This window comes from Oenanthe melanoleuca, chromosome 3 (assembly GCF_029582105.1).
Source record: "Oenanthe melanoleuca isolate GR-GAL-2019-014 chromosome 3, OMel1.0, whole genome shotgun sequence".
NCBI lineage: Eukaryota > Metazoa > Chordata > Aves > Passeriformes > Muscicapidae > Oenanthe > Oenanthe melanoleuca.
Genome location: NC_079336.1, coordinates 61,435,039 through 61,460,835, shown reverse-complemented (window position 1 = coordinate 61,460,835; position 25,797 = coordinate 61,435,039). Strand labels below are relative to the sequence as shown.

General features: G+C 40.9%; 2 protein-coding genes across 2 annotated transcripts in view; one reads left to right on the top strand and one right to left on the bottom strand.

Annotated features, from left to right (window-relative positions):
- The window catches only part of MAP3K5 (mitogen-activated protein kinase kinase kinase 5), a 94,481-nt gene extending 87,336 nt beyond the window's left edge, over window positions 1-7,145 (bottom strand). Inside the window, exon 1 of the mRNA XM_056488900.1 lies at window positions 6,737-7,145. Coding sequence (XP_056344875.1) covers window positions 6,737-7,139 — 403 coding nt within the window. The 5' untranslated portion in view covers window positions 7,140-7,145. The remainder of the gene's footprint in view (window positions 1-6,736) is intronic.
- A 6,716-nt stretch (window positions 7,146-13,861) lies between these two features.
- PEX7 (peroxisomal biogenesis factor 7) overlaps window positions 13,862-25,797 on the top strand; it is a 42,981-nt gene continuing 31,045 nt past the window's right edge. The window contains exons 1-5 of the mRNA XM_056487600.1: window positions 13,862-14,445; window positions 15,727-15,784; window positions 17,279-17,429; window positions 21,830-21,907; window positions 22,228-22,336. Of these exons, the coding sequence (XP_056343575.1) occupies window positions 14,145-14,445; window positions 15,727-15,784; window positions 17,279-17,429; window positions 21,830-21,907; window positions 22,228-22,336 (697 nt within the window). The 5' untranslated portion in view covers window positions 13,862-14,144. The remainder of the gene's footprint in view (window positions 14,446-15,726; window positions 15,785-17,278; window positions 17,430-21,829; window positions 21,908-22,227; window positions 22,337-25,797) is intronic.

Genomic DNA, 25,797 nt, shown 5'->3' with positions numbered 1-25,797 from the left:
AGCACCACAGAAGACACTCAAAACTCAGCTGTTTTATACAGAGACAAAAGAAAACAAACTGCCCTAAAACTGAAATTTTCACTTGCTTAGCTTAATTTTATTTAAGATGCAATACTGGCTGATATATACTGAGGACAATGGTGCTAAAGCACGTATATAAGGCCTTTTTTATTTTTCACTTGAACCTTTAGGCTTTAACACAACTTATTTCAGCTGTTGTCAATTGCTACATTTAATGTTTTTGTATTGTGCTTCCTTACTTTGGAAAGCTACTAAAAAGAGAAGCCAAATTATTATCATGACTGCAGCAATTCAAGAGTCATTTCTTTATGACACATCCTGTTCAGAGCTAGAGAAATGCAAACTGCAGAAAAATCAGTCACAAGCTTTCTTCTGCATTTCTCAAAAAGCATTCATCTAATTCCATTCAGCATTTTCTCCAGTGGGGAATATACTTAGATGATGTCTGCTCATACAGATGCCTCACGAGTTTCACATCTTTACTGTATTTTAAGTGACCCTAACAATTTCATAACCTGCTCTCCTCCCACCACTTCAAATACCATGGTACTTCCAAACTAGTTCTATCACCCTGATGTACTCAAGTGCAAAAGAGAAAGTACAATTTCAAAAGCCTAACTTCTAGTAACTTCCAGTAATTTCTAAATCATTCAGCAAAAGCCTTCATGTGGACTCACCAGTCAGCTGTCTCACTGATAACACTTCAGTAAATAAACACTGCAGGAGCATACCCTTAGTGCTATTTATATTACAGACATGGCTGGTAATTCACACACGTGGCACATGCTGGATAAGCCTCTCAGCTGTGGGAGAGGCCCAAGGAAGCTCTTTCTGCACAGCAGAGCTACAAACTGCTGTGACAGGCCAGTGACAGAGCCTGAAAGAGAACCCAGGTCCCACAGCCTACATACATGGAGTGGTGTATCTGCTGTGCTCTTCCTCCTTCAGACAGAAACTGATGGAATATTCGTTTTCCAGTCACCTATTGACAAGTAGCCTGATGAGCGTAGTGCAATACAGTATCAATATTGGAGTGCAGTTATAAAAATTTACAGCTAGTCCACAACAGAAATATTTGTGAACATGTTGTTTCAAATCCCACAATTTGTTCATAAATTTAATTCTCCACTAGCACTAAGAACACACAAACTTTGTATCACCATTACAGATTTTTTCCAGACTCATAATTTTTGTTGTAGGTGTAGATGACAGGTGCTTTAGAATTAAATACTCATGTCAAAAGATATGCCATGCATTTGGCTTAGGTTTCTAATGCTGCTTTCTAAGACAGTCTGGAATCAATATGCAGAATCAAAATGAGCTTTAAAACCCACCCCACCTAAACATATTACAGTATGTGCTATGCATTCTGACACAAAGATTCTGTACTCATAATACTTCACATTCCTGACATGATTATAGTCATACTCTCAAGACAGCCATCAGCTCAAGTCTGCACACCATTACTAACTTACTTGGCATCTCTTGCTCCAACTCATCACTTGCATCATCACTGCTGAAATACAGAATTTTTCAATGTGATTTCCACTGACAGCGGGACTAAGCTTCTTTTTATTTTTTATTAGCTGTCCTGGGCTCTGAAATTGGACAAGAATAGTGCAGCATGATAATTTTTCCTGCTACACTAATAAGAACTATCATTTGATTCTTCAGTCATGATGCTATAGAAATAGTGGTGGGGTTACAGTAGCACCTGGGGAATGGGGGGGGTGTGCCAAAAAGAAGTAAAATAATATGAATGTAAGTGCTGCATAATCACAGCAAGTATGTGCAGTATTTCAAGTGGTTGACAAAACTCTGTAAGTAAAATGAAAAAACATTAGTCAGGAGGCACCAAGAAAAAGGTGGTGAAAACCACCTTACTGTTCTGAAAGACAATGTGGAATAGAATAAAACTTGTGATCACTATGTCTGCTAGAGATTTTTTTTGCTCCTACAAACAGCTAATATGGCAGGATACATGCCACATTTTACCCCAGAAAATATTTACATCAACTCCTACAATCGAGAACATCAGTTTTGAATAGAATAAGACCTCCTTTGGGTTTAGGAGGAAAGTCTGCATTAGTGTGCCATGCTCACAAACTTCAGGAAACTTATATAAAGGCATAAATCTCACTTGACAAAATTAGCATCCTAGAATTTATCATATTTAGAGGAAGAAACCACAAGAATGCTGTTGAGCCCTGGTACTGCTTTACTGCATTTCTGTGTACCTGTAAATGTTTCTAAATGCACAATCTGCAAATGTTCTGCAGAATCTGCAGAAACAACTTAGGTATAGAACATCTTTGAAGAAAAGTTCACCTTCACACAAGTGACTATACTAGTTCCCTGAACTTTTTGTCATTTTTTTTATTTCAATAGTCTTCCCAAGAACATTGCACACTATGTTTCGCCCAGCAAGCCAACATGCCAATCTCAAACCCAAGCCTGCATGAATTCTGAAAGCAATAATGCTGAATTCCAGAAATAAAGATAAGACATTAAACCTATTTTATCATCTCTTATTCGATGAACAGTATTTCAGTTGATCATTGCTGTTCTGGAGAATTATCTCAATAGCCTCACATAGCAGTAGATAGTAGAAAATGCTATCTATCCTAAGGATCATTGATGGATGAAACTTGAGCATAAGAAGCTTATGAAATTGAAATATCCCTTCATAAGAAAACATTAAAGTTAGAAGAAAAGCATATGAGTCAAGGTGTTTATCTTGAGAACATATAACCTAAAACAAGTGACTGCACAGATTAGAAAACTCGTATTCTCCTCAGCAACTGTGTGATCTTTCTCATCTTCCACCAGTCCCTCTAAGACTATATTTAAAAGTCAGAATGCTCAACACTATGCATCTAGTAAATTACCATACACATTCCTGTCTAATTCTAAAAGCATTTGTGAAAAATTACCTTGACTTAGAGCACCTCCCTCCCATGAAGAGCTGACTTCATTCATGTTACTGATTCATGAGAGACTCTTCCTTTTACCATACTTTTATCCATTTTGTTTTACTCAAACACTCTGTACAGACAGTCCTTATGTAATACAAGGTGATTGTGTAAAGATCTACTCAGAAAGAAAATCATTATAATTTCAACTGCCGAAAAAAGACAGGGGGGAAGTGGAATGCTTACCTAAGCCAAACAAATTCTAAGTACTTTACACTTGTTTATGGCTGCTTCCAAAACAAGCTGAGCAATTAAAGAAAATCAACAGGATATGCAGATCTAATCATTAAAATGTAGACAAAATACCATTTAATTACAAATATCAATGGCTTCAGTGACTTTAAAAATACCATGATTATCTAGTGCACTGTAGAATGATCTCAGACACATTTTGGCATATCTCTAATTGCTGAACTCTTAGAATATTCCTGAAGTGTTTAGAAATTAGGTTGAATTTAGGATACCTGTAATTCACCTGCACCAGCTTAAAATAACTAAAGAAAAAGAAAAAAACAACAAAAAAAACACAAACAAAAAAATCCCTCTAGCTATCATCTTGTCAAAGCAAATGAGCCCTTAAGACAGCTGATTAAATCCAGATACATCAGCTTTTGCAAGACATTGAACTACATTTTCCTCTCTTCACCTTCCTCTTTAAGTAGTAGAAAATGTGATTAAATATTGAAGCCTCTGTTTTTGTCAGACATTTCTACAACTGTTTCATAAGGCTCATTTGACATTTGCTGTTTGAGAGCAATTCTTAAGTTTTTTGCTGAAATCAAGTGGAGTTTAGAAATAGTATCAAAAATGCAATCAGAACTGCAATCAGAAATGCTAGACTAGGCTCATCCTTAATATTTGGTGCACGCATGGTTCAATTATACGTAGCTGACACCTACTCACTAAATATGCACTGCTAATTACATCTCAGCATTTAAGGGCCATAGTTGACTGAAGCTGGCAGGAGATTATTAGTAGGCTAATCTACATTTAGAGCGGATGATGAGTATTTTCATCTAAGATATTTTAGTTAATGCTCCTTCAAGTTATCTTTGAAGCAGTGAAAGGCATGAAGCAAACATACATCAGAAATCACCAAGACTTCAGACTATGTTATACAAAACAAAAAAAAAGACATTAAAAAGGAAAGCCTTAATGATGTACAGGTATGTTATACTATAGGTCTATCCTCATAAATCACAGTTAATTCACATGCATTATGAGTGCTGAGAGGTTAAATGTTTTGTTTCATACAAATACGGCTGTAAGTTTGGTTTTGCAAACCTTCATGAAATCACATCATTCCTTACTCTTGTAACTTAGTTGGCCTTTACAATGAATCCAGGAGGACTTCATACCTTGAATATGACCACTGAACTATCACATCATTGGAAAACACTTTCACTGCTGAATTTTTATTTAATATTTAGTCGTGTTGTGCTATTTTCATACACCTTTTTTTAATTACATAGTGTGCAGATTTTATTATTATTATTACTAATATCCCCTTTGATCACTGAAAGCACACAGCAAAAGAGGACAAGAAGGATAAGAGAGAAAAAGTTTAGGCCATCTACAAATGCTCTGTCCCACCTGTTAAAGCAGTTAAAAAACAATCTTTGCAAAAACTACACCCTCCATGGCCGTTTCAGTTTTGTTCCCTACTCTGTTCCCCATTTGCATTCTTCTACTACACAGCTTCTACTCCTTAATGTTGTTCCAAGTCTGAGAGAGACATTTTCACTATTTTAAAGCTTCTGGAGAACAACTAATGCTTTAAAAATAGAAAGGGTATAGAAAGTGCAACAGGGATAAAGGAACAAGTGCGAAAATCCACAGATCCTTCTAGATCTAAGATCAGCAGCATAACACAGTTTTTGAGATTGCAGCTGGTTTATCACTGGTCAGCTCTGAGAGTACAGAGTTCATGTAGAGCAGATCAAATCTCTACATCTGGCTCTTTTCAGTCCAGGCACTGGAGATGATCAACTCTCCTAGTTGTTTACATGTTTATGGACTTTACTGCAAAAGCAGAATGACAAAGTACTTTTTTTATGTTTTGCAACATAAAGTTTCATCAAATGCCTGACAAACAGGACGAAAGAAAAAGTAATGTTTTCACATTTACAGTTTGCTGAAAAGCCATTGAAATAAGCAAATTATATTACATAAGTGTGCAGTTATGTAGCACTATAAGCCAGACACCTACTGCCAGAATTAAAAGGGGCCCAGTTCAAGACAAATCTCCCATTACAAGAAAAGCGTCCATGAATTATCAAGACCCCGCCTATTGAACAGCTCAGAGTCTAAAAAGTAACAAGTGTAAGAGGCACAGAAACATCAGGGATAATTCAACTTCCTGAGCCTCACCACGCAACAGCTTCCACAACAGAAACAAGAGACTCTCAGGTTTCACCTGCCCTGGAATGAAGAGATGTCGGGGCGCTTGGAACCTCTCGAGCTGAACGCAGAGAAGATAAGGTCTATAACGAAACTCTCTGGCCTTCTATTTCCACCTCTGAGGACAGCTCCTCTGACTTCTGAGAGTTGCTACTTTTAAGGAAATAGCTCTGCATGGAGCAAAAGGAATAAGCTGCGAGTGCACAGTTAAGAATCGCCCACCTCACCGAACTGAAAGCAGCAGTCCACGAGGCAAAGCTTGCAAAATTTCCAAGAGGTGACAGGCATATGCATGCCTGTGCTGAAGTCTTTTGTGAGCACTGGTTAGAGTGCTGCTAGGAGGTGTTTGTTTGTTTGGGTTTTCTTTCCCTCTTTCTTCACCCCTCCCCAGGGGAGGAGGAAACTGCAGTATTTCACAAAACATGTTAAATGGTTCTTTTTAGCATGTATTTCATATACATCAAAGCCACATCACACAATAAATAAGCTTAAAATTGCAGGTCAGGTCAGTTTCCTGCATCTGATGTGTTTTTTTTTAAACAAAAAAGCCATTAATTCAGTACTATAACCTTAGTTGTATGAAAATCTAGCAAGCAGGGGTATTTTTTATTCTACATTCACACCATGTATCTGTCAGTAAGATAAATAGATGGGGGAAAGTTTTAGTTATTATCTTTACAAACGGGGCCAAGTGCATCATAACACAGATGCTCAGGCCACCACACCTTCAAATGAAATTGCTGTATTTTTGTCACCGTGCAGCTGGCAAACTGGGGCGAGAGGATGCAGCCCTGGATACTCTTGCCAACAAACGCGATCGGTGTGCGCAGCCCTTTGCTCAAGCGCATCCATCGCGGGTATTTTATGCAACCAATATCAAAAGCACAAACTTTCAACCACAAATATATGGAGCGTCCCAGCACTAAGAAATTGTCCCGACACGTCTGGTGTCAAATTTGCTCTTCAAAGCTCCCGTGGCCTCGCAGCTCCTGTCTACTCCAGCCCGCACTCATGCGAATTTGCATCCCTGCACTCTGTTAGGACACGGAGAGAAAACAGCCAGGGGACGTTTAACCCGCTGGTAGCGGCCGCAAGCGCTGATTCACAGCAGCTTGCTGACATAAGAGTTTCTTTTTCATTAGCGCGGGGGACGAGAGCGGCTCTGGGGCACTTTTGCCTCCCCAGGTACCCGCGGTGGCCACCCGGGGGGTGTCACTGCAGCCGGGCCCGCCGGAGGAGCCGGCGGCCGGAGCCGCTCCCGCCGCCCCGCGGCGAACCCGGGGATACCGGCCGAGCCGGTCCCGCTGGGCGATGGTCAGCCCCGGCCGGGCAGCCCCTCTCACCTGCGTTGTAGAAGCGGTCCAGCACCGCCGTCTCGCCGAAGTCCAGCTTGCCGAAGTGCAGGGTCTCCAGCGCGGCGCCCACCGCCTCGCACGCCTCCCGCAGGCTCTGCAGGGCGCCGCTCTCCGCCGCCAGCAGCGGCCCCTGGCTCGCCTCGTTGATCACGTAGGTGACCGCGGTCCGCCGGCCGCCACCCTTGGCCCGCGCCGCGGTGCTCGGGCAGGCGGCGGCGGCCGCGTCCTCAGCCCAGAGAGCGGCGGGCGGCGCGGCCAAGTCGGGCGGGAGGCTGCGGGTGCCGGCGTCGGCCCCGGGCGCTCTCCTGCCCAGCGCCTCCTCGCACGGGGTCCCGCCGCCGGGCGGGCCGGGCACCGGCAGGCTGACCGTCCCCTCGCTGCTGTCGCTCATCCCGGCGGCCAAGGAGCAGCCCCGGGCTCTGTTGCGCTGGCCGGGGTTAGGCGGATGCCATAATGCTCCGCCCGCCCCGGAGCGGTCCCGCTGAGCTGCTGGAGGGGAGAGACGGACGGGCTGAAGCGAGGGATTCCCACTCGGGCGCTAGCGAAGGCTGGCGGAGACAGGGAGGAGAGCACAGCCTCCCTCCGTGCCCGCCACCGGCACCATGACGCGCCGCTCCCTCTCCCCCGCACCTGCAGGGACTTCCCGGCGCGCCGACCCCCGGCAGCCCGGCCTCCTTCTCCTGCCACCCCGACACCCCGCTCTTCCTCCGGCCGCTCCACTCCTTGGGCGAAATTCCTCGGCCGCTGGGAGGAACCACTTGTGGGATCGCTCTCCGGCGCCCCAGCTCCAGCGAGCGACAGCTGCGGAGCCACTGGCAGCGCGGGCTGGGGCGGCCCCAGCACCGGGCACCTCCTCCGGCCCCGCCTCCGGGCAGGAATAACCTTTCCCGCCCCCCTGCTCTGCGCTCCGGCCGCGTCCCGAGTGGGAGTTCTCGGGGAAGGGGAGTCACGTCGTGTCCTCAGCGGCTTGTCAGCCTGGAAGAGCTCTGCTCCCCTTGGGAAGTCGCGGCCGCCACCGCTCCTCGGGGCGCCCCGGGAGGGGACGGCAGTGCCGGCTGCTGGAGAGCACCGAGGGCGGCCCTTTCCTGCCGTCTCCTGCGGGGCTTTATTTTGCAATATCCTTCCCCCTGAGACGAGCCCACGGTCGCGCTTCACATCTGCGGGTCAGGCTGCGCCTCCCCGGCGCTGAAAGGAGGGGGGCCCTGCCTCGCCCCGGAGCCTCCAGAGGAGCTTGCGGCTCACGTGAAGGAGCCTGTGTTTGCAGGAGGGCAGGTCCTTCCTGCGCTGAACCCCGTCCTGCCAAAGGGGTTTTTATCATTTACTGCTTTTCGTGTTTGTTTTTAATGGCACGCATACTCTAGCTTGTCAAGAGTAAATGCTTTGAGTGTTTGCGGTGAGTTGAGAGCAGTGTCAGGACTGAGTAATCATTGGCCTTGGCCGTCTGCTCTTATCCGCCGCCTGGACCTGCCTCGCTCTGTGTTCCCGAACGGCTTCAAGTTCACTGAAGGGTTTACGGCTGCTTTGAGCAGGATCAGCCTCACGCTTCTCAAGTGCCGCACTCGGAAAACTACCCCTCTATGTTAAGGAAATACGTCGGTTTCTTGCATTCACCTGCAATTTACTTGCCAAGAATGCTTGAAAGCTTGGTAATTACCAAAAACATTACTTCACAGAGAAGGAAACTAGTAGGAATAACTAGCATATAGCCAAAAGCTGTGTTAACTTTAACTTTTGGTATAGCACTCGGTAGAGGAAAAGATCCTTCGGCATTAGAAATAATCCATCATATGAAGAAAAGATGCCCCAAAATTTCAGATTATTTGCACTCCAAGAGTGAATATCCAGGGAATTCAAAATTATTTGGAAAAGGAAATAATGTTGAGACTTCTGCAGTCTGTTTTTGGATAGAGATACTGGGAGAGTAGGTGATTTATCAAATGTTCTTTTTTTAAGGGCTTCAATTAAATAGTTATGAGAGAGAAGGAAAAATAGCATTTATTAGCTTTGTTCATATGTTATATCAATAGGGCCTATCCTGTTAAAATTGATGTTAAGACTAATCCACTTGTTGGCACAAAGCCTCCTCCTCTATCATTGTTTTCCATTACTTCTGTAGACAGAGGATCAATTCTGGAATAATTAGAAAAAATTACTCACTGCAGTAGCTTCAGTAGCTCTGTTTGCATTTGCATTGAGCAGTCCCCTTTTCCAACAAGATATGCCTGGCATTTGTTTCTGCTGATAAGAAATCAGTAAATGGGGTGGGAAGATGACAAGCAAACTAAAGACTAATTTACAGGGAAAAGTTAATATTTGCTCATCGGCCAGATACAGTAAGTTATTGTTGTTTGCTAAAGTCTGAATGGCAAAGTGTTTTTCTAAATTGTGGCATTTTCCACAAAATGCAGAATTGGTGTTAATCCATTCAACATTGCAGTTACATCACCTTACAGGAAGCAAGAACAATGCGTCTCTGTTGTTCTCGAGAACAGCCCGTGTTTGTCAAGTGCAGAAGGAAGTCATGGGCTGAAAGGAGACGGAAGAAGCATGCTATTCCACTTAGCATTACTGACTTGTGAGGCTTGCTTCGTTATTAGCACCATGTCTATTCCAAATACAAGGTAGTTTTTCTACGGATTTTGCTGTGAGTGAGGTTGAGCGCTAAACTGGGGGAAAAAAAAATCAAAGTCCTGTTGAATAACAAACACAAATTGTTGATGCTTTTAGAAATTGAAAGTGTATCTTTTAATCTGTTAGCTCTCTGAATCGAACAATCAGGCATTTAGGAGTTCTTGTGTTTTCATGTTTGATTAGGAGATAATTCCAAGGACTTTTTAAAAACCCATTTGTTATCAGAAGTACTCTTACCTTGTTCACTTGTATCTCAAGGGCTGTGAAATTAACATCTTTAACACCAGATGGTTTGTATATAATCAAGATTCAGTACCATCCTGTTCCAGCTCTGTGTTTTTCAGAGACAAAACGGTCAAAAACTTGGAACAAGCAGTTGGTTGTAGATTTGTTGAAATAACAGTCTTCTCTTAATTTTATATTTCTACAGCTATAAATCATTTACCTCTGCTATTAATCATTATTATAATTTTAACATCCAAGAGTGTGCCAACTTTATTAGTTGCAAATATAAATGCAATTTTTGATGAGTTACAAACAGCTCATGATGAATACCACAGGCTGGATTTAGCTGATCCAACTAGTGTAAACAAGGTCAAAGACCAAAAAAGACAATTAAAATGTCCTGATTTATAGAGATTAAATTTAAACGTAACTGTGCCCAATTTATATTTTTTATGTATTGTGGCCATCCATGTCCTGTAGAGGGAGAAAAATTAATTTAGATCAATCTGCATTTTTAATTTGTTTATGGTAATGTGGATGGAATTCATAGAATAAACAAATCTATCTCCAAAAATACTGGGTTTAAAATGGATCTGAAATTCCATTCATCATTTGAGGCCCTCTTATTTAACTACAGGATAACATATAGGAGTGAGAGATTAAAGATTCACTGTAAATTCTTCACTGATAAACAGGAAAAAGGCTTCAGGAGTCCAGCATGCTTCAATTATAAGTGTCTAAAAAATTCCAAAAGAATTTAAAGAAACTAGGAGATATAAAAATTTGAATGAGATATTAAAAGCACGTAAGTTGATTTTCATAACCTTTAGGCCAGAACTCTCACATGCAGTAGAAATGGTTAAACTGAAATTTAAAAAACCTTGTTTCTAAAAGCTATCTAAAAAGTTTGACTAAGTATATCACTGCAGACAGTGAGAAGTAACTTTTAAGTTCAATAGGGAGAAGGCAGTATTTTGAGGCAGCCAGCTTCCAGTCTTTAAGAAAAGATACACTGAACATTTAAAACAATATTTAAGGAGGGGTGTGGTAAAGAGAGACCTGTGGCCATTGAGTAGGGATGCAGCTGATCATGGAACAGTAACATGGGGAATCTGCTTACCAAATTACAGCATGGTGCACATGGGTGGCAGCCAGCAAAACCTGACCGAACAATGTGGATACATCATCCAGGAAGGATATTTAACCTATTAAGTCAGGATTGTCCCTGTAGCCCTCTTCTTGTGTGCACAGTGAAGGTTGTGTGCTGGCCTGTTTCATACTCTCTTTCCCCATAATTCTCACATTTCTTTCTAAATCTCTATGTCTAAATCTTCATTTGCTCCAGTGTCTTTCACTCCTCTTGCTTCTTTTACTCTTTAAAACTTCCAGAAAAGCCTTCATGCTAACTGACTCTTCCTTCCAAATGCCATAACCCTGTTTAGCCATACGAGAGGAGCCTTTTCCCTTTGCATTCATTACTGCAAACCCCTTGATTATTTTTATTTGTTTATTTTTGTTTTATTTGTTTATAATGTTGCCAGTTTTTCAGTCTTAAATAATATGTGGATTTCAGCTGGAAACATCTCTACGCTTCTATTAGTCAATAAGGATTCACTTGTAGAAGAAAATCTTGATGGCATGGGCCCTAAGGAATGGTTCAATAATTAAAAGACAGACAAAAATTAACTGCAGTCCTTGAATATTTTCAGTGGTTTAAGCTACCTGTCCTTGCACATGAGGAAATAGCTCACATTCCACTCTCTGGCAGAAAAGACCTTTAAATAAGTTGTTCAAACACTTGAACTCGAGCCTTTCTGATTACTGTTGCTGCTGACCAGCAAGGGTTTTGGAAGGATTTGTGCAAGAGCAGTGATGGTTACCAGCTCAACTCACAGCTAAACTAGCTGTCAGCTTGCAAGCTGAGGAAATGAGGGATGTGTTTGTAGCAGAGCAGAGCTCTTGGGGCCAACAGGGTGGAGATACTGCAGTGAGCATCTCAGCCACCTCTTCTAATGCTAACGAGGGGTGCAGCTTTGAGCTGAGCATCGAGCAGTGGCAGCTGCATAAAGATAGCCTAAAACTGCATACTAAGCAACTTTCTCTCTTTTTCTATTGAAATTATGATGTGTTAGGTAAACAGCAATTTCAGTGTAGTTGGGGATGTTTTTTTTCAACTGAGGGCTCTCGTTTTTTGTGTGGAACATGGCTGCCATCTACTGCTGCACACAGGATCCGTCTTCTTGGAAGAATCTGGATTCTTCCCCTGCACTGGTGAGGTTGCACCTTGGGTCCTGTGTCCAGTTCTGGGCCCCTCAGTTCAGGACAGACATTGAGGTACTGGAGCAAGTCTGGAGAAGGACAACAGAGGCGGTGAAGCTCTGAAACACAGGATTGATGAGGAGGAGCTGAAGGAGCTGGGAGTGTTCGGCGTGGAGATGGGGAGGCTCAGGGGTGACCTTATCAATCTCTACAACACCTTGAAAGGAGAGTGTGGGCAGGTAGGGGTCAGCCTCTCCTCCCTGGCAACTTGTGACAGGATGACAGGAAATGGCCTCAAGCTGAGCCAGGGGAGGTTTAGGCTGGACATTAGGAGGAATTTCTTTACAGAAAGGCTGATCAGACATTGGAATGGGCTACCCATGGAGGTGGTGGCATCACTGGAGATATGTAAGGAAAGCCTGGATGTGGCACTGAGTGCCATGGTCTAGCTGATATGGTGATGTTCAGTCATAGGCTGAACTCAGTGATGTCAGAGGTCTTTTCCAACCTAATTCTGTGATTTGGAGTTAGCTGAAAGGAGCTGGCAGGTAGATAATTTGGTTTCAGTAGCTACATATAAAATGCTGCTCTGATTGGTGGTCCTTCATGTTTCTTGGATTTACTCAGCTGCCCAGAGGCTGAGGAGGAAATAGAGTAATGTTTAGCAACTTTGTTTGTTGGGAAATTCTCTCTCTACCTGTAAAATAGTTTTTGCTTCTTTTGTTGTTATTCTACCTTGAAACCATCCTATTCAAGTACTTTCACTGTCCATATTATTTTGCTTTCTACTTCCATGGATCTTCAAAACCTGAATTCACAATTAAGTCTGTGAAAAAAAATGTTTGAGAACTAGTCCTCTCAGGACTTCCTTGTAACCTTTTATCCCCTTCTTGATCTTTATGTCTATGAAAATTCTTATAATCGTGTCTTTAAAAAAAACCTGGGCCACTGATAAGAACTGGTTCCTGTTTGCATAACCTCTTTGCAGAATTTCACTCATTACGAAAGATCAACCAGCTTGGAAAAAATGGACTTGATGAAACCTTTCCAATTCTGTGATAAATTGTCCATAGAGTAACTGGACTTTACACCATTAAGCATCTGACTCCCTAACACACTGCAAATGGCTCTGTCCAAATTTACTTACCCTATCCCTATGGTGGCCTTTCAAGCATTGGAATTGACAAGGCAGTCACAAAGGACAATTACTTTAAAAACACTTACTCAGAAAACTGTCTTGTAACTTGCATTTTGAAAAGATGAATTGATGTTAAAAGATTTCACAGAAGCTAAAATTGGTTGAAATTGGCCTAGAGCAGCCAATTCTGTAAGGTATTCCCTTGCCCAGGGGTTAAAAAACTGATCTCATGTGATGTCAGTTAATGAAGCCTATAAATTGTCAGTTATGAGGCTTTGAGAACTGCTGTGGTAATCCAAAGGATACATTGAATTGAGTTTCACTTGCACAGAATTTGAACTGATTTTATTCTAAAATCGTGGAAGCTATTTGATAAACACATTTGTTTTCATCTTTTATTACAAGATTGAAGAATGAATAGAACTGCCTAATTCTGCATCTGTGTGACAGTTTAAGCAAATGGATATTTTTGTGGCTTTACAATGGATTTTGTAGTCAAGGTTTAGTTTTAAATACAGGGACCAGGAGAACATAACTATGTTTCAAGTTCCATGAGGTAACTGTGACCAACTGTGACCAAATCTATCTAATTTGCTTTTTCTGTAACTTCTGAAAGTGTAAAATGATACTCTTTCATTTTTACCTTTAAACATATAGACGGGTCATTGCGACTAATTAGGGTGGTCTGCGTCCAACTGGAATAATCTGTCTGTATTTTAAGGGGCATAGATATGGATATAATATGGCAAAAGCTGCAGCTGCTGCTCTGCTATTAATTTTCTAAGCCTGAACACTCCCTGCCCACCTCTTTTTTTCAAAGGCAAAATTCCCACTGACTTAAACAGACGTTGTCACAGGTTTAAGAAGTTTATTCATAAAAGGATTTCCATAGAGCACAACTGCATACTGAGAAGAATGATAAAATATGCAGATCTATTCAAGAATTTAGGAGAATTAAAAGCTCAGAAGGTCTTTTTAGAAGGAAAAATGAAAGCTAACGCACATACTTATGACTGAAACCTCTCCTGTATTCAAGCTGACGCACACACCCCGAGCTGATCTATGTCCAGCGTGGCGCATGAAAGAGCGGATTGTTTCTGAAATTCGGCAGTGATTCCTCCAGCGCAGGAGGCGGCTCTGAGGATGGGAATTCCCGGCCCCGCCGCACCGGCAGCGCCCGGGCCGCCCTGCCATGGCCAAAGATGGCGGCGGCGGCGCGGCTCCGGCACCGCCCGGCGGGCGGGCGCTTCCGCCGGGGCCGGGGGCGCGGCGGCTCCTCCGCGGCTCCTCCGCGGCTCGGCGGAGGCCCGGGCGGGGGCCATGGGCACGGCGGCGGGCGCGGGCGCCCTGCGGCTGCCCGGGCTGCACGGGTACGCCGTGGAGTTCTCGCCATACTGCCCGGGGCGCGTGGCCTGCGCCGCCGCGCAGTACTACGGCATGGCAGGTGCGGGGGGCGGCGCGGCGGGGTGACCGGGAGCGCGGCGCCTCACGGCAGGAGGAGGAGGCTGGAGACGAGGGTGTGCGGAAGGACAGACGGTGTCTGCCAAATGCCAGAGCACTGGGGACGAGTTCCCTTTGTTTCGCTGTGAGACGGCGCCCGTGCCCCGCGGCCGGGCCGGGGCTGTGGCGGGGCTCCCCCTGCCCTCCACGGCCCGGGATCTGCCCCTTCCCAGGGACCGGCCCGCGGCTGCCCTGCTGCTTCTCACAGCGCCCGCGCGGGGCAGCGCCAGCTTGACAGGGGCGGGAATAAATACGGGAGCAAAGATGTACACAGCCTGAATGAAATGTCTGGACATAACTTTCTCCGCTGACAGGAGCCGAGGGGATGGCCTGAAGTTGTGTTTAGGTTGGGTCTCAGGAAAAGGTTCTTCACCCAGAGGGTGTTTGGGCGCTGGAGCAGCTCCCCAGGGCAGCGGACGCAGCACCAGCCTGGCAGAGCTCAAGAAGTGTTTGGGCGATGCTCTCGGGTGTGACTCTTCGGGATGGTGCTGTGCAGGGCCCGGAGCTGGGCTCCATCCCGATGGGTCCTTTCCAGCTCAGATCATTCCGTGATTCTGTGGCTTCAGCTGTTCTTGTTTTAGTCCCTGAGCGCCCAGACAGGCCCTGTGGTCGTCTCTTGAAAGAGCCAAGCTGAGCGTTCCTCAGTACTGGCACCTTTTTCATTTCCAGTGGGAGTATTGCTCCCCAAAACATTAATTTCAAAAAAAAAAGTTCCAAGTGTAGAATGATTTTAGCAACATCCCCGTCAGATGAGGAAGCAGAACTAATGTGTGTTTTATCAGAACTGAATTATTTGTTTCATTTCTGGTGAGCTGTGTTAGTATTGCTGTATTCAGGAAGGGGTAAAAAGTGTTTGGTCTGCTGTGTTATCAAAAGCACAAAAGGGAACTCCGTATTGGTATGTCTATCATGTGAGGCCCATGGGGAAAACGTACTTTTATGCTTTATAAGCAAGTCTTTTTCAACCTCACCTACAGATATACTGGTGCAAAAAACCAAAATAACCACCAAAAACACAAAATCAAACTAGAAGAATCTGGCGTAAACGAATTACTGTTTTAGAGAACATGAGATCACAAGATCTTTAATTATGCAAATAATTGTTTGGCTTCTTAAAGTTCATGCGCCTTTTGTGTTTGCACACTGAAGCTACCTCAGAACCACCCCAATTTCCTTTGGCATTGGGGAATTAGTTGTGATGTTTTGTTTCATTTTGCTGATTTAGGTTGTGGAACTCTGGCAGTGCTGGAACAAAACGAAGCTGGGATTGTTCTGCTCAGGAGGTAATAAAGGTTTATCTTTTATTTTTGTAAGAGGAAAACTTACTGTGTACTCATGAGTACTAGGCACAACTGAAATACTTTGGGTTATTTTTAGAAATATAAAGTATTTTTTCTATTCTGAAGTAGCTACTGAATACAGGTCTCTGTATTTATATAGAAAGTAATGTATTTGCATTTACATACAATACAAAAGATATGTTTAATTGATTTTGTTATGGGAAAATCATCTGGCTTACACCATTTCCGTAGTGTAAACCATTTTATGAGAAACTGGTGACAGGAATTAAGAGCAGCTTCTCTGCTCTGGCTTGAAATTTTATCTTCTAGATATTTAGGAACAGTGCCTTGACACCTAGATTTATGCCCTTATGATTGATTTATACTGAAAATAGGCTAGGAAGCTACGTCAAGTCATGGAGGTCCTTCCTAGGAGATACAATATTCTAAAGGTTTTAAGGAGGTTGATTTTGTTCTTGATGGAAGGAGGAGAAAGGTTAGAAAGGAGGGGGTTTAGTACTTGACTGTTATTAACCTAAAACATTTTAAGGAGAGCCTTGAAACAGTGATTGTGTAGATTAAGATGACTGACATAGAAGTGCTTAAAAATAGTTAATCACATTCGTAGAATATTTTTTTTATTCATAATTATAAAACAAGACTCTTTGAAGATGTTTAACACTCTTACTTCTGCTAAGTACTCTGATTTAGTACATTTCATTTATGTTTCCAGTGACACCCCTTATTTTGTGGTAGAAGGTCCTCTTAAGTTCCTGACCCACAGGCTGTGTTGTTCATCAAAGTGTTCTGTGTGCATGCCTTTACCTTATCATTACTGCAGAGTGCCATCAAATTTGACATAACTTAGCTAAAGCTTCCATGAAAAGGGGGTAAATAAATTCGGATTTCCCATCAGATAGTATTGCAGTAATTGATAGCTGCCACAGAATAGCTAATACATGGCATCAGATCCCATATGGTGAATTGTTGGTATGGTGAAAGCATTTTCAAGAGAGTGTAGAGTTCTTCAATAAATTCTTGACCGTGTTTCTTTTGGGTTTTCATTGTCACTCAGATTCATAGTGGTGTTGTGAATTGGATAGGGCCCTCCCAGCACAGTTTTATTTCTTTATTTACCACTGTGGTAAGAAACAAAGTGCTCTTACATTCTGGAGAAACCATAAATCAGACTGAGGCATGTTGTACTTCTGTTTGCGTGGCAAGTTTTAAACTAAAATCAGAGTTCCTTCTTTGTGTGTGGAAGGTCCTTGGCTCATTTATGCTTTAAATTAATCAATCAATTCTGGCATATGGTTGTAGAAATTGGCATTCAAACAAATAAATTAATTGTGAGGAGATTAACTTGAAACTGAAATATATAAAAATGCTATTTAGAATGGTAAAAATTATGATTTAAAGACTTTCTTCACATGGATCTTGGTGCAGACTTTTATTTGTGCTTTCTCACAGACAAATATCTTCATTTTTCCAATTTAGTTTTGACTGGAATGATGGCCTGTTTGATGTGACCTGGAGTGAGAATAATGAAAATGTGTTGATCACTTGTAGTGGAGATGGATCTCTGCAAATCTGGGATATGGCTAAAACCAAAGGTCCACTGCAAGTCTATAAAGAGCACACTCTGGAGGTAAATCAGGAAAACTTAAGTAAATGTAATGGATGCTCTTACGTTTAAATAATTAAAATATTTATTTGTAGCCTTATAATCTAAAGTCGTTTTTTGTTTTCTGACTCTTTTGGGTCTGTGGTTTGAATTAATAATTTGAATATAAAATGATGTATATATTCTTGTGCATGTTCATACGCTGTAGTAGGTACTGCTTGATTACACAAATCTAATATATTCAGAAATAGCATTTGTGGTTCCTTACAGTAATCACTGTGATTTATGAAATTACTGAAGTCATGCTGTGACTTTTGGAGAGCCTTATTAGATAGGTCTAAATCAGACAGCTGATATATCAGTCTTATTCTTGAGGTTGTGGAGTGATACACATTATGCAGATCCTTTGCACTTGGGTTGCACTTGGATCTGCTTATCTTTTCCCCCCTAGCATCTGTGAGATCCTGCTCAAATAACATTAGTCAAATGTTGGGACAGTGTGTATGTTTAGCCTTGGTTTGATACTGTTTCATTTGATTTTCTTAAAATCTGTTTCTTTATGCAGTGCTGTATGGGTAGAGAATAATGTTATATTCATATTCATAAATATATTTGTATAGTTTTAAGGATATTTATACTGTAGTACATATATCTTCTCTATATTTTTCTTCCCTTTTTCCTCCCCGATTTTTCTTCCCTTTTTTTTAAGCTTTCCATCTAACCCTCCACTCACTTCTGTTAGGTCTTTGAACTTAAGATGCAATGACTGTCAGCCTGGATTTTGCTGGCTTTACTGGTACTTTATCCAAATGACATCGTTCTCAATAAAATAATCTAGTAGATATGCAGTCAAAAAACCGATTGAGGAAATTCAGTTTCATTCCCAAAAACCTCACGATTTTTTCCGATATGAAGCACAAAGCTAAAAGCTGAGTGACAGTAGTTACACAAGAGCCCATCTTCTGTAGCTTATTTCTCTGTAGTTTTTCTACTTCAGTTTAATACACCTACTGTGTAAACTGAGAATTTTGAGAGAGGAGTTTCTAGTTGTGGTCAGGATTTTGTGATAGTGTTCGAATGCTGATAATAGTTACAGAAAGAGGTAGGTGAAGTATAGTACTGGGTTTTTTTTGTTAGTTTGTTTCTGTCATTTTCTCATTGAAATTGTGTCAGTAAGTTTACTTTGGTTTGCTACACCATCTGTTGTTTGTGAAATATACATTTCTGTGTCTACGTCTTAGCTGAGCCAATAGCATGGGAGGTGGGTATATTCATCTGTGCTTAGAAAGACAGTGTAGGAAACATGGGCCAAGTGAGAGTTTGTTGTGAGATATGAAAGATTTTTATTGATTCTGTATTAACATGTGTTAAGAGGATAGATCTCAGAAGGAATTTACCTAGTAATTTGTGGTAAACTCTGTCAGACACTGTTCTCACTACCTTCCTAATCCTTGATCCCTCTCTGACATTTTTAATGGCAGTTTTGTCGCTGCATTTTATATTATTTCTAATGCATGATTGACAGGGTTCTGTTTCTTTTTTTCTAGAGGAGATCATTGTCCCTTCTCAAAAAACAATGTGCATCTTTAATTTAGAAGTGAATTTGCATTATCAAAGGATGATGAGTTTTATTCCAGCACTAACCAACTGCTGAATCTCATGAATAAATTAGTCTAATTTACTTTGGTTTTGACAAAATCTCACTGGATTGTGAGATAATAGAATGCTTGAATTAAATTTGTCTTGTAAAGTGAGCCTGAACGTTTCTTTTAAGCTATATTTTATGTTTTTGCATTTTTTCCCTTGTCTTTTGCCTGAGGCATTTCTTGCTGCTGTTTAGGCATAAGATAAGGTTCATTTATTTTATGAATGAAGATAAAGCACTAAAAGATTAACAGCTAAAGTTTATGCTGTTATTAGTCTTTCCTAGTTGCTCAACACAGCTTCCATTGAAGTGTCTGTAAATTTATGTTGGATGATAGTATGAGAAGGAAAGAAAAATAAAAGTGAACCTTACTGGGTTCTTTGTACTGTCTTCTTTTCATCCTCATTACCTAGACTGTCACGTGCCAAACAGCATCTCTTGTTTTTCCCGAGCCTGTTGTCTGTTCTGTTTGTAATTCTTGCCCGAAGGAGAGTTAGCTCAGGCCCTGCTGCCTCTGCTGCAGCTGCAGAGCGCTGAGCAGCGCCAGCCCTGCGTGCCATATGTGCCCAGGTCTGTGTCACAGCACCTGCTCAGCAGATCTACGTGCTGATAGCTTGGGAGTGAGCTGGGAGCCCTGGGTGTGCTTTGCCTTATCCCTGCAGCAGATCTGATACATCCCAAGTACAATGTATTGAATACCAGCTACCCAGATTGTGTGACACGGGTGCATATTTCCCAAAGATCTGTTTCTCTCTGGAAAATCATGAATATGAATATGAGAGCCAAACACTTACTGAGCTGTTGTGTGAAAGAGGCATACTGGGTAGTGATACAATTAGAGGCATTTCCAAACAGCAGCAGCTTAGGAGGTGAGCTCAGGCCATCACACAGATTCAAAGGCAAAGAGAGAAATATTTGTGAAGAGCTCAGGAACCACTTTGGAAAACTGTCATGTCTTCCATTCTTAGAATCTATGGAGAGGTACTGGTGTATTTCCTTTGTTACTATTTTAGTAGGAAGAGTTAGAGTGGAAAGGAGCATGTTTTAATGAGCTGTAGTACAATTAGTTAGCTAATAAAAGTAGAAAATTCGAGAGTATGGTTTGGCAAAAAAACCCAAAATAACTACCTCTCAGTTATATGGCTTTTGTCAAGTACTCTCTTAGTGTCTTGTACATTAGGACTGTAAGCTCCTCAAGGAAGGGAGTTAGTACAAAATGGTTCTGAAGCAGTATGGCTTTCAGTATATGGGAAGCAGGACTTTGTCAAATTAAAAAGGAGAATTGCAGATAAAGCAGCTTGTTTTTCTCTGGGCAATGGTTTGCCTTCCACTTAAGGGAGATAAACAGATAGATGAAACCCAGTTCATTTAACCTGGATCTAGCACAGACTGGAATATTTCTTAGGAAGGAAAATGCTCAGAAATAGCTAAGTATTGCCTTGATTTCCATTCTCACACAGGACACTTTCCATAGAAGACTTTGACAGTTGCTGGATTTCTTTCCCTTTCAGCTTCTCTGCTTTTTTAATCAGGTAACACAGGTCCAAGCACTTCCACCTTCAAAAGAAGCGTTGCTGTTATTGAATGGACAATTCCATCTATTCAAGACAATCCCAAATTTTGTATGTTGACTTGCAGACCATATCCAGTGCTGTGCTAGAACTAGATTATCCAGGTGGAGTACAAATCCTCAGTGGTTAGTGGCCCAGCTGTTGAGAGCAGTGCCACCTCCTACTCGCTGGTAGTGACCACATTTCTGAGGAGTGTCCTGTGAGCTCTGATTGGGTCAGGAGGTTAAGTGGTTGAGCTCTTTTATCTAATATTTATCCACCTTACACTGAAATGGTTCATGTCCCACTGCAGCTTATTGAATCACTTTGGTGTGAGGTAAAACCAGGCGAAATAGAATGCACCTTCCATGAAGTTAAGATGTGTATTTGAAGATGGAAATTGTACATGTACTTGAGATTAGAGGATTTTAAATAATTTGAGGAACTACCTTAGTGCATTTGTTTCTGTGAGGCAGCAGAGCTGAAAAATCAGCAGTGAAGGGTGGAGTTAAGGTATCCTTTGTCAAAGCAGGATCAGCATTAGAGCATGCTGTCAGGGAAGAGGGAGCTTATTTCAACTACAAAGTAATTTCTTAATAGCTGAAATGAGTAGTTATGAGGGAAAGTGAGTTTTTAATTTGTTTTATTTTACTTGTTTGAGGATTTGGATGGTAAAAAAAAGTGCCATAGAACCTGGAAAAGAAAAAACAGGAGTATTTTTATGGCATATATTTCTTAGGAGAATTAGGTATAATTAAAAAGCATTTATTGTTAGTCAGCTAAAATCTCAAAGTCAGCTCTGAAGAGAGATGGCATTTACAATGAGAGATGGCTAGCATGGAAACTGTAGGTCTTTGAATGAAATTGGATCAGCGATATGAAATCAAGTCTGAATTACAGCTTTTAAAGTAGTAGGCTCCTAGTGATGGCAGATAGATGTGGATTTCGTTACAAATTTTCTTTTTCCTCCATTTTGGCCAATCTTTGCATTTTCAGATACTTTTCTTAGCCTGTATGTACCTTTAATGTCTAACTAAGATGCTAAGTTTAATTTTTGTTCAGTTCAGTGGCATTCTTTGGCAGTTTTGTTGTGCTTTAGTGGTGTGCTTTTTCAGCTGATCAGGATACAATCTACAAATCCAAGTCTATTTAGTGAAACCCTGTCTAACTACAGCCTGAAACTTGTATTCTAATGCTCCTTCTAAATTATTCTCTTATGTCATTTACAGGCATACAGTGTTGACTGGAGCCAAACTAGAGGAGAGCAGCTAGTGGTGTCTGGCTCATGGGATCAAACAGCCAAGCTGGTATGTTGGTTTTCTGCTGAAGGTGAAAAGTGTGATTTCTTTTGTATCTCATAGTTCTTTGTGTTAAGAGACAACATGGATTCTTTTTTCCTGTTTATTTTTACTGAATAAAAATAGCCACTGAATTGTGGCTGAAATTCTGCTTTAATTGAGAGGTTGCTTAAACTCTCAGTTGATACCAGTTTAAGCATACAAATGCTTTGTTTTTAAGAAGTTCATTTAGTCCTTTTTGTATGTATAAGTTTTTTTTTCAGTGTATGAAATCCTTTCATTTCTTATTGGATGTGTATCTCAGCAGTTTTATTTTTTGCTTTATTCAGTGGGATCCAGCTGTGGGGAAGTCATTATGCACTTTTAAAGGCCATGAGGGGGTCATTTACAGCACGATATGGTCTCCACACATCCCAGGTTGTTTTGCATCTGCCTCAGGTAAGTGTGATGGTAAAGAGGTCCTCACAACAAAAACCCAAAAGCCACTTTCTGTGTTAGTGGATCAGTTCAGCACTTTGTCCAGCAGATGGTAGTGTGTGTCATATACACTTGTTCCATAAAAATGGAACAAGGAAAGGTAAATGTATTGCTGCAGCTGGATTTGTAGGTTCTGTTGCAGTCAGTAGATCATCCTCTTGGCCATTTAAACGAGAATCAGTTTTCTTGCAGTGACCTTGTGGTAGTTTTTCCTGTTATTTTATGTAGCTCTCTCCCATTCGTCTCACTCTTGTTATTGACCACTAAATCATGTTATATACTTTATTTTGTGTTTTGGCCTATGTTTTTGTTCAAATTATCTCAAGTGTCGGTAGACTATTAACTCTGTGAGAAATGTTCAGTTCCCACTGAGCTTTTTTTAAGTAATTATGTAGATCTCTATGTCTTGTTCAATCAATTTTAGTTTTCTGCTTTGGCCAGTGCTATGGGTCTTGCTGGTAAATACAATCACAATTGAGTTGGGTGTACACAGAGGCAAAGAGAGATGAGGCGGCAGTGTTTTCCAAGCACTGCTTCTGCTTCAGAGCCACAAGGAGAGCTCTGGAGTAATACCTGGAGCCCAGTGATTAACTGTGAGCCACAGAGTTGGGAGGTAAAACAGCTATAAGGCATTGTCTTAATACAAATATTGATAGATTAACTCCAGTGGTCTAAATTTCTTGAATTTAATATCTGTTGTACTTCTGTACTGATTTAAATAGAAATAGTTTGGCTCTTACATCAAGAGAGTAAGTGGGTATAACTATGTTTTCCTGTTACTGAAGTTAGAGAGACAGTGTGCACACACAGATACTGGTATTCCCTATTCTGCAGCAAGTCAGATGAAAAAGTACGTGTGGCTTTCATAAAATTTCAGTCTGGCTATTTCCGTCTGATTCTGACTGCAGAGTTTAGCTAGAATGATGAATGAGTAACATTTATTTGTTCTAACATAGTAGTGCTTGAAAGCCAAATGTTAGAGCACAGGTTTTACCACCTTGTCTGGTGGATACCTGTCTAACAGGATGTGCAGAAATTTACAGGATTGAGCCCTGTACACTGTATGAACAGTTCTACAGAAATTCAGCTATCTGTATACTACAAAATACTAGCTGAGTACCATCTGGTCAGGGTTAAGTGCTTAGTGATTTTTGCAAGTTCTAAGGAATATTCTCTTTAAAGTCCTGCTTAGAACCTTACTGTGCATGATAGTCTTACCCATACAAAATTTCTGGCATTCTAGATAAACAAAAGAGCTTTTCTGATGCAACTAATTATTTCATATTTGATCCTCTAGGATATGAAGCCAATCTTTCTTCTAATACATTGCCACTTGAACAATTTTGGGAAACATTGATTGTTAGATGCTGTATGTCGTGGTACCTAAATTGGGTACAACTATTGATCTATTCTTTGAGTGACTCAGTGGGTGCAGCTGTTGAAAGAACTAAAACACTACAGAGTTCCTATTCTTTTGTGAATTTTTACTTTGATGCTTGAAAGGGACTAATATGCTACTGGAGCCTAGAGCTAATTGCAGTCAGTTTTCACTCATTGATGGAAAAACAACACACACAAAAGACACAGTATTTATCTTCTCTAAGTACTACTTGGGTGTGAAATAAAAATCTGCTATCAGTACACTGATAGTGTAATTCTGGGTGCAGCATAATTAGATTTTGGAAGAAGAGGGTTTCAGAATGATGGTGAACTTTCTTACAGGTTCCAAAATAAAATGTCTAGTGTAATTCTAGGTGAAATAACAGAAATTGTGACTTGCTGTTGTGAAAAAGGTTTCTGTGTTTGCATTGTTTACATTGAAATTTTCCTGTGGTTTGATTGGATTGTTTTGCTACAGAAAATACATACTGGCAGTTGCTTCAGCAAGACTGGATAGTAGAAGGACTCGTGACCCTCTAGCTCTGTGTATAAATGCCATTTCCTTATTGTAAAAAAGGTGTATCTCACACAGTTGATGCTCAAAGAGTTTATTGTTTAGTGCTTAATGACATTCTTCTCTGTAGGTCAAGATATGTGATGAAAGTAAGGTGGAACTGGTCAAAGAGACTCGTTGTCCTCATTTAAAACTTGCTATGGTCTGCATACTCTATAAGGATGACAGAAAATCATGGGACAGAAAGCTAAATTTCACTGATGATTCATCTTCTATTGAGCTAAAGTTGGAGCTGAAGAGAAACTTGAATCTCAATGTGATAGTACTGTGTCAAATTTAGAACTGTTTCCTTCTTTGGGATGCACTTGCTGGAGAGGTTGACCTGTGGTTTTGTGGTCTCTTATTTTGCAACTTTTTTTTGTCTTGAAAATTAGTGACTGAAATGTGTCTGGAGGAAAACTTTTCATACTTCCTTTCATCTCACTAGGGTTTTTTCACTTTTTAAAACTATAGTTTTTTTGGATGTTGTTAAAGATTATTGAGACATTCCTTTCTTGAAGGAGTCTGTATTGCTTTGGGATTGTAGGGTGTCTTTGTGTCTGTGTCTTTTTTTTTCCCTCTCTTTTGTCCCACCTGTTCCCTTTCTCTCATCCCACCTCACACGTACCTACTCACAACCATATACTTACTGCTGTCTTAATAGTAAAGTTGTAATGCTTAAGAAATTAACTGTTTCGTGTTGCAGCATCTTCAATTCTCTAGGTACAAGTAAAATAAGTTAGGTATATTGTAAACCACAGAGTGGAAAAAATGTTGCTCTTTAAATATTTTAGATTAAACTAAATATAAGTAAAACAATACACTCTCTCTTTTTCTTTTAAAGGAAGCAAGCAAGGGGAAAGAAGGTTTAGAAACATTTTTCATGCCACACCCCTGCCATTTTTCTGCTTTTATTTGAATCTCTATAGAATCCTGCAGAATGTAACTAATTAATTTGTGAATTCTGAAAACAGAAAACCAAACAGAATTGCAAACCACAGTAAAACAGCTGCTCAAAAGGATCAACTTAGACCTGAAGCTAATATTTGATTTTGAAATATGGCTTTTTATCAAGCTATTATGAGATTAGAAAAAGAATACAAGTGAAGAAAATGAGAAATCTAAGATGGCAATATAAAGCAATTGAAAAAGAATTTGATACGAGGTATAGCCTTTTTTGCTTCATTAAGTCTCCATTCGGAATACATACAAGAAAACTGAGCTTGTCTGCAGTGGACAATAAAATGCAATTGAATTGCAAAAGATATATATGTCTGATGCTTCAGTTAAATTAGGTTTTATTCAGCATGTAATAAACTTCCATTTAACATTTACAGAGATGTGTGAGATTCTTTACCGTGCTGTTATCTTCATGTACAATCATTCATGCTCCAAAACCAGAAAGTAAATAGCCTTTTGTTTTTGGTTTTTTTTTTTTTTTTTTTTGTTTTTTTTTTTTTTTCCTTTAAATTGGGAGCTAATAGTAACA